The 9,923-nt window shown below is 35.0% G+C and overlaps 1 protein-coding gene across 1 annotated transcript in view; it reads left to right on the forward strand.

The window, feature by feature from the left end:
* Positions 1-7,357: 7,357 nt before the first annotated feature.
* Positions 7,358-9,923, forward strand: part of LOC116128711 (AAA-ATPase At3g50940-like) — a 3,597-nt gene continuing 1,031 nt past the window's right edge. Inside the window, exons 1-2 of the mRNA XM_031414464.1 lie at positions 7,358-8,540; positions 9,505-9,917. Of these exons, the coding sequence (XP_031270324.1) occupies positions 7,509-8,540; positions 9,505-9,917 (1,445 nt within the window). The 5' untranslated portion in view covers positions 7,358-7,508. The remainder of the gene's footprint in view (positions 8,541-9,504; positions 9,918-9,923) is intronic.

Consider the following 9,923-nt stretch of genomic DNA (forward strand, 5'->3'; position numbering starts at 1 on the left):
TTCGGAACCGATTCGAAATAATGGTTGAATCAAATTTTCGGTTTGGTTNTTGAACTGGTTTTGAATGACTACGGGAAAGTCATAGTAAAACTCTGGATAAAGCCATGGAATTGAAGGAAGTTCTTCACATGAATGGAGGAGAAGGCGAAACAAGTTATGCCAACAATTCTTTGATCCAAGTCTCTCTCTCTCTCACTCACACAATTTATATCAGAAATTTTTGTACTATTTTCTCTAGTTGAGATAACCATTGATTAATTGTTCCTCTCATTTTGTTTTTTAAGAAAGAAGCTATGTTAATACCTTTCGTCTATCATCCACTGCTCCAGGCCGACTTCCGTCGCTGCTCCATTCTCATCGTCCTCCTCCTCAGTCGTCATCGTCCTACTCTACTTCTCCTTAGCTTCACCTTCCTCTTCAGGTACGATTTTCGCTTTTTTGATTATTTATTTGAATGTTTTAGTTTCTGTTTAGTTGCTGAGAAAATTAAAGGACGTTAAAGAAAGTTTGAGATTTTTTATGACGTAATTTTTGCAGAGGTGTTTGGACAGTGTTTATTTTGTTATTGGATAGTAATTTTTGGATTTTACAGATCTGATTCGGTGGTTTTGGTTTGTACTTTCTGTTTGGTTGACAAGAAAGTGCAGGAAAATGCAAAATAAAATAAAATTTGAGTTTGATACTGTAATTTGTACCAAGGAGTTTGAAGAGTGTTGCTTTCTTAATTGAATTGAAATTTTTGGATATCTGTCGATTGAGGAATGTTTGATTGCGATGAATGAGGCGGGGATTTTTCCCTTAGTCTGCGATTGGACGGGGACGGGGACGTCGTTTCCGCGCGGGGCGGGGACTGAGATTCCCCATCATCATCCCCGTAGTGGGGTCGGGGAATGGTGACGGGACAGGGTATGGGAAGTCAGGCCCCACCCCCTTGTCATCCCAGTTAGCACTGATGTAGGAAAATCTTGAATATTTTAATAGTACTAGAATTTTAATTCATTATTTTAGTATTAAAAAAACTCGAACTAAGCAGACATTATCTTGGATATTTTATTTATTTTTCCAAGTAGAATTATGATTAACCCACTATAAATATGGTTGTTATGTTTCAAGTTATTCAATAAGCTCTCTAATAAAATCTCTTATTCCTTTTTTCTTTTACGTTACTTTGGGAGATCATCACTCACCACCATACTGAAAAGAAACATGCTCTTCAGTACTACTACCACCCAGATGCCATCTATCAAGACTATAGTTTCTGTTGCCGCCTCAGCAGCTGTCGCGGCGATGTTTGTTCTGACACTTGCATGGGTCGGGAATTTATAGACAGTTTTATGTAACGTAAAAGAAAAAAGGAATAAGAGAAATTATTTGATTATGCTAATATATGGGTAACCATTAAATCACAGCGTATTCTTCTGTTATTCAAAACTTATACTGCCTTGCAATAAAAGCCTCATTCATCAGTCATCTGTTGAAACTCTTCCTTGCTCATGTCATCTACGATGGATGAATTTTTCACCACTTTCTTCCCAGAAATATTGTTTTAAAACCCGACCTGTTGTGTCATGTGTGAGACCCGACAAGGTAACGGGGTCACGGCCCAAGTTTTGAAACAATGCTTATACAATTTGCGTACTTCTCCAAATGCAACCTTTTAATTTGGAGTATGTGAAGCAATGTAAGTGATTGACTTCGATAGTGATTATATTTATAAATACCAATAATCAAAGAAAGTGACAACACACTTAGAAAACCAGAGTATGACAAATTTTTAAACTAAGATTATTGAAACAAATTCAAAGCATAATTATCCATGACAAGAGATCAGTTATCCAACATCCAAATCTCTTTCAAGAAGGGCATAATCGAGAAAAGCTGCAATACAAACAGCGATAGCAGATAGCTTCCAAGAACAAAGGAAAAATCAAGTCTGGAATAGCACGAAAATACAGGGACCCTAAATCACCTTAGAACCACCAAATCTATGAGGAACTAAAGGATTCTCACTGCAAATGCAATACCTTTAAAATAAAAAATAAAAAATAAAAAATAAATAAGTAAATGAAAGAAAAAAAAGTGTACCCAACTCACAAAGTTTTTATTTCAATGTGCGTATAAAACCCCGCATCAATATATATGGCTCCACCAGCTGTGCCTGAAACATAATAGACAAAGATAAAACCTCATCTTCGAAATTCCCAGAATAGAAGACTATTTTAAGAACAAATTCAAGTAAATATATTATGAGATGGCCAATTAAGATATTTTCTTATGAGATGTACCCACAAATAACGAACAGAGAATCCGAATTTTAATATTGCAATGCAGTCATGCATGCCAACAACTTCATGGTCTCGAAATCGATTGACCAGAGGAACTTAATGGAGGCTAGGAAAATTAGATGAGATACAGTGAATCACTGAAGAAATGGAGAATCATGTACTTGCCACAAAATTTGGCAATTATTTGTAAACTTAATTGCAAACTCATCATAAGCAAAGAATCAATAATCAATTCATGTTTCTATGCCCTAATTTACACAAATATAAAGTTTAGGATCTTGAAACTTGATGAACTTTCACATATATATAAATATAAAAGAAATACATACTTGATTCCATAGTTTGAAGATTAAAAACTTGAATCTTGATTGAATAAAAAAATAGGCAGTGTTTCTCTCCCTTTCTTCCTTTCTATAATTGCAAAACCTCTTTGATGGAAAGAGAAAAATTTTAACATCTTGGAATAGAGAGAGGACCCACCTTTTATATTGTGCAGTTATTTAATTAACTTCAAACATCACACCTTTCCATCAAGGTTAAAGACCAATATGCCCTTCAATTAAATTAATTATTACTAAAACTTATATTATTTTTAATTCACATGGACTATTTTATAAGTATTATAAATAATTCTAACATTCTCCCACTTGGTCCATGTGTCATAAAAAATAAAACTTTACAGCTTAGTAATTAAACATAATGTGTACACAATAATAAATAATAAATGTCATATCTTAAATGGTCAATATATAAACATTATAGAGTAGGAACCTAGAAGGATCATGGCGGTCATATGTTATTAAATCAACATATTCCCTTCCATGTATCACTTTACAAATTCTATACTCAAAACAATCTATAATAATTCTTAATGGTCCAACAATTAATGCCCTTATCAAGGACAAATTCTGTCATCTTTATCATTCATGTATACAAAACAACATAATATAAAANATCAACAACAGTATTTGAAGTATATATGTATACAAAACAACTCACGTCACTCACCCCAGTTTGCAATTAGGACGAAGATGAGGAAGAGTGCAAAAAACTGGATAGATTTAACAGTCTTAGCCATGATCTTGCCTATTATCTTGCTTCTGTTTGAATTGGGGATGGGTGAACGTGGGTCTTTTGATAGTAGAAGTTTTGGTTTTTTCCATGCTCAAAGTTGACAAGATGATATTATCACAACCTTATCAAGAAGAGTAATATTATACTTAAAAAACTTTATACAATGTTATATATATAAAGTGTTGTTAGGTGCTCTCCAGTTATATATTACGTGCTTCTAAGATGTATTGTTTATTTTAGGTTATAGGTTGAACTGTAGGTAGATAAATTCACATAATTTTATCTTGAAAATGCGTCTCTAAGTGATAGAGAGTATTTTTATGTTATACAAGAAATTAAGATTTTCATCCCCTAATGGATATAAAGAGTTTGACATCAACATAAAGTAATATATTAATTTTTTATATTAATTCTTCAAATCATAATGTAGTTTATTGGAAGACAACTGTACACAAGTTGATAAATGTAGTATTATTTTATTAAAAAAATGCAACTGGATATCTTTTTATATTGTTTTTGTCGTGAAAGAAGATAAGCCACAAAAAAAGACTTTCACATGGCATAGCCTATGGCTGCCATGCATGTGGCCATTAGTAAAAAGATTTATCCACAATTCATAAATTAGTCAACAATTATAGGCCGATCGATCAGAGTCTCAGCTTTAAATGATTTCATTTGTTGAATGTTATATACACGATCAGATACTTTGGACGCTGGCCAGCTAACAGATAAAGGAAGGGAAGTTTGGATATTTTTAACAATAATGCGGTGGACACCCAATTTTTGTACCGAATTTTTTTATCCAACGACATGAGATCTAGTCAGATGTAGATATATATTGGACAGAAAATATATCTCTCATGATTGAACAATCACAGACGAGCGTCCATATTTTATAGAAGATCGTTCATCACAAATATGAGTTAAATTACTATAGATGATCATCCTTTGCATATGGATAGTTATATGGATATTCGTCTGTATTAGATAGACGAACGTCAATCATTTTAGTTTTAAATTTTTTTGAACGAGAGTCTATCTTATATAAACATTTATCCATAATAAATATATACTTATTTATATAATATAAACGATAATTTATTGATATTTTTATAAATAATTATCTATTAGACGATTATATTTGATTATCAGACCGCTGTCCATTCATAGAAGATGTATTTCCTATCTAATGTGTTTATATCTGACTAATCGGTGTAAAAAATCAGTGTCGCTGGCATTATTCTATTTTTAAGCAGTAACGTCCAAACTTTCCCGTGAGTGGGTGCCATTGTTCTGCGCTGGTACAACCCTTTTGCGAGTTTTCTACGAATCGGGTTCCGAATAGATGTGGGTTTCATTTTTTGGACAGATCGAAACCATACAATTTAGTCAAAAAATGGTGCTCAAGCTATACTAGAGTCGTCACATCAATTTTACATCTTCAAATTAATATCAAGATTTGGACAGATCAACACCATTTCATGCATACATTTACACGTATCAGGTTTTGCAGAAGCAGCTGGCCTGTCTGCCTTCCTATCGGAATTTCAGAAATTTTTGTGTCGTTCTATGAGTTAATAACTTAATATAGATACATGTTACGTTTTTTTTTTTTTTTATATTGCGACATTGAACTCCATATTATGTTCTTTTTAACAATTTGTTCCCATCCAGTTTGTTCCTTGTGACTTTTTTTCTCGGCTCTTTCTGTGTAGGCTCTTAGGGTCTGTTAAGGTTGTCTCTTGTTTTGTTGATATGGTTGGAATACTGGGTGGTTCTTAATGCAGCAGCAGCCAACAACTGTATTTATTTATTTATTTTTTTTGTTATTGGGTGTTCGAGCTAGTTTACACACATATTAGTCCTTTAACCCTAAACAAGGTTTCCAAAACAGACAAGTCCTACAATCCATGATTGATCATATTAACAACCGTTTTTCGGCTAGTCCTTTAACCCCAATAAAGGTTTACGAAAGAGGGTAAGTCTTACGGTTCATGATCAATAATAGTAGTAATTGTTGTTATGATTCGAATCTGAGACTACAAGGAGTAATGGGACCTAAGCCTTTACCAATCGGCCAACCCAACCCATTATTGGTTGCGTATGGTTTTTTTTTTGTTTCTGCAGCAGCCGAGGATGTTCTTCTTGTCCGTTTGGCTAGCTGCTCCGTTTTGCGCNAAACTTGATGATATCACTGTATACGAACTTTATTTTTTCTTATAAATAAGATTTAGAATAATTAAATTGTTTATTTTATAATATTTTTAATGTATACCTTCTAGGCCAGGATTCGTTTTGCATTTTTTTTTTTTTTTTTTTGGTATTCAGGGGTGTCCGGGTCAACTTGCCTGCATCTTAATTAATCTCTCGGGACCCTGAAGTTAACAGTCAAGTAAGCTTCCAACGGTTACTCCTTATTAGTAATCGTGAGAATTCGAACTCAAAACCTCTTGAATAATACATCAAAAGTCTCAAACGAACTGTTAAGCTATCTACAAATAGTTGTTTTGCATGCAAATAGTTGTGACTGTGAGAGTACTTGTGGATAAAATCATAAAAGAATTACCAGGATTCTGCATTGAATGAATTTCACACCAAGAAAATATGTATGATTTTCTGTCGTGTAAAATACTTGACCTCTTGTTTGGACCTTTTCAATCTGCCATATTATGCACCAGTTGTTGAAGAAGTTAAGCAGATGATTAGAACAGAAGGGTCTTTTAGCATCCGAAAATTCGAGGTTTTTAAAGTGGATTGGGATGCAAATGCGAATATATATAGAAGATGGCAATAAAGAGAAAACTGAAAAACAAACAAGAGGCAGGTATGTTGCAATGAGCGTAAGAGTAGTTGCAAAATCCATTTTTACCACTCACTTTGGGAAGGAGGTGATTGATGATTTGCTCGAGAGGTTTGCCAAGAAGATAAGAAGAGCACTTGGAGGTGTACAAAATGTTGGAGTTGTCGACTACTTCAGCATTAATGGGTAACACAGATGCACTCGGGAGTCCCGCTGCCTGGTCAGCATGCAACCCCCTTGAGCCCGTAGGTGGTTTTGGGCTTTTCCATGTATAACCGCTGTAGGATTTCTTTTAAGTTACTAATTCCTTATTGGGTTGGGCTTAGGAATAGAAATCCTTGTAAAACTAGGTTTAGTCCCTTAAACTTAGTATATAAACATACTTTTCTCTTGTTATGGTGGGATAACAAATCATAGGGCAATTCATTCATTGTAAACAAGAGAGGTGAGACATATTGCAATAATATTGACTCAGCTAGATGTAGCCCACATAAGGTGAACCAGGGTAAATCACACGTGTTATTTTTATTGTTTACTGTTTGATTTATTTTACTGTTATATTTTGTCTTGTTGTTGCCTCTCTTTCGTTCACAAAAGAGAGCATGCACATATATATGGTGGTTTCCCTTACTAAGACCATGCAATGAAATACAAATATAATCTGAAAGACAACATAAGTCAATTAATGGAAATAGGTACTGATTATATTTAATCAAGAGTAAACGACTTTTTCCCACCCAAGTTTTGCCTTAATGACTGCGCGTTCTACAAATCGCTCGATTGTTAATGATTAATGGGGTTGGTGGAAATAAGGTTTGAAAGGTTTTGGTAAGTGATAATCAGGAAAAAGAATGGTGGTGGTTTGAGGTAGTAAATATGTTAGAATTGGCCAATGACTAGTCGGAATATAAATTTTGGATGAAAAAGTGGGTATTTTGAAACTTTTTTATTGGGAAAAATCATTAAGGCAAACCTTGGTAGGAAAAAGTCGTTTACTAATTTCTATTCATTAACCACACAAGTAAAAAGATCCCTTTTTAAGTCTTTATAAATTATGACCCTAGAGCGATGACCCAAAGGTCAATATGACAACGGGATATCCAATAACTAGAAAAATTTCCACAAAGTCAGTCGAGAAAAAAGTAACCTCACTCTCTAGAATTGAGGGTGGATTGCACCATTCAACCATAAATAACCGACATATAGTTGTGTAATCACGCGCCATCTTACAGTTTCAGTTCAAGAAGAACTCTAATTGTCATCTACCTTCTCATTTGCTCTTTCACTGCCACCACTGTAACCCAGAAAACATTTTTCTCAAAAACCAAACCACCAAACAGAAAAGAATCATGTTCTTCGCTACGACTACCACCCAAATGCCATCTACCAAGACTATAGTTTCTGTTGCCGCCTCGGCAGCTGGCACGGCGATGCTTGTTCGGAAACTTGCACGTGACTATTTGCCTCACGAGGTACGAGATTACTTGTTCTTCAAAGTTAGAGATTTCATTGCACGTTTCTCTAATGAGTTAACTTTAGTCATTGAAGACTCTAGTGGCTTCCATCGAAACAAACTCTTTAAAGCGGCGAAGTTTTATCTTGAATCGAAAATTCCCCCTCATGTGAGAAGAATCAAAATCAACCTGCCAAGAAAGGAAACCAAAATTTCACTCTCAGTGGACAAGAACGACGAGATTGTTGATAAATTTAATGGGGTCCATTTGACATGGAGATTTAGATCAAAACAAGCCCCATCAAAGGTTGTCCGCGACCCACTCCATTACGGCCCTACGGTTCAAAATGAAGTCAAGTTTTTTGAGTTGAGTTTTCACAAGAAACATAAAGATATGATCTTGGAGAATTATATTCCTCATATTTTGAAGAAATCTACGGAAATAATCGAGGAAAATAAGACTTTGAAGCTTCATACTTTGAAACTTGATCGGATGCATGGAAGGGATGTGTGGCAATCAGTGAATCTTGACCATCCAGCAACTTTTGATACTCTGGCAATGGACTTGGATATAAAGAAAAGGATAATGGAGGATCTAGAGAGATTTGTGAGGAGGAAAGAGTTTTACAAGAGAGTGGGGAAGGCATGGAAAAGAGGATACTTGTTGTTTGGTCCTCCTGGTACTGGGAAATCAAGCTTGATTGCCGCAATGGCAAATTATCTCAAGTTTGACATCTATGACTTGGAGTTGACCAGTCTTATGGGGAATAGTGACTTAAGGAAGCTGTTAATTACCACGGAGAATAAGTCCATCCTCGTTGTAGAGGACATTGATTATTCATTTAGCCTTGCAGAGGCAAGGGCTACTTCAACAAATTCGGTAACGAATCCTAATCACCCTCGACATGGATTTAATCTAGTAAATCAGGTAATATTATTGCTATCTGTTCCTTTGTTCAAGTTAATGTTTCTTTAGTATGATGTCTCTTGGTTGACCTGTTGGTAAATTTAACTCAGCAATGTTCAAATTCGTGTTTTTATTGCAGTTGTAACGAAATAGAGTGCCATTTTATATTGCGAGTCACAAACTTTGTTGTCTAGACTTTCTGTATTTCTATTGAGAGTTTTGTAATAAATTCAGAAAATTTCACATTGGGGTACTCGGAAGGAGTTTGGGGGAAAACATGTCTGGCTCATACAAGACATGCCATTGGGAAATAGTACTCAATCAATTCAGAACTTAAAGCTCTTTTACTTACTGATATTTGATATTTCTACTTTCAAACAAGAGTATAGCTTATAGCCTTTGTGCGAGCACATACATTTTACAAGGGGAATCATCTGTCAAGCATCAGTTCTCAAGCGAGATAGTCACTTACTCAACCTACAGATGTGAATATGGTTGTACCAGCAAAAGGCCTCTATGGCCATTCTTATAGATAGATGTTGTACATTCTTAGTTCACATTTATTTTTTATTGGTTTCAGGCGTATCTTATCTTGAAACCTAAGCTTACTTGATGCAATGTCCAATTTTGTGTTGCGATCACAAAACTTGGTGTGAAGAATTCCTCTATTTTGAAAAGTTTACAGTAACTTTGGAAAGTTTTACTGGCCGAGAGAGGTTTTTTGCCCGGTAGTTAGGGTATCAACATGACTAGTTTATATAGGACAGATCATTTAGAAGGAAATGGTATTTGAGTTCTGATCAGTGATAAGCCAATAAATTGAATATTTGTTTGACTTATTGATATAGATTATAACCTTTTGTGAACGTATGAGTGATACTTTATCAAATAATTGGTGGGCTAGTAAAGTGATACTCTTAGGCTATTCTTATAAATAGATGTTATACAATCATAATATGTTCGCATCATTTTTTTTTTTAAACAGTATCAGGTGACATTATCAGGACTACTAAATTTCCTAGATGGATTGTGGTCAAGCTGTGGAGATGAGAGGATCATAGTGTTCACAACCAATCACAAACACAAACTTGACCCTGCATTGTTGCGCCCTGGTCGCATGGATGTGCATGTCCACATGTCCTATTGCACTCCATTTGCATTCAAAATTCTGGCCTCCAATTACCTTGGCACCACACAGCATCCACTTTTCATAGAGATTGAAGAACTGATAGCGGAAACCAAGGTGACTCCAGCAGACATCGCAGAGCAGCTGATGAAGGATGAGGATGCTGAAAATGTGCTCAGAGGCCTTATTGAGTTTCTTGAAAATAAGAGGAGAGAAAATGATGAAAGTAAAGCCAGTGAAGCTGAAAAGGTGGCAATAGAAGAAGAAGGTAAGCAACA

This window comes from Pistacia vera, unplaced genomic scaffold (assembly GCF_008641045.1).
Source record: "Pistacia vera cultivar Batoury unplaced genomic scaffold, PisVer_v2 Contig202, whole genome shotgun sequence".
Classification (NCBI taxonomy): domain Eukaryota; kingdom Viridiplantae; phylum Streptophyta; class Magnoliopsida; order Sapindales; family Anacardiaceae; genus Pistacia; species Pistacia vera.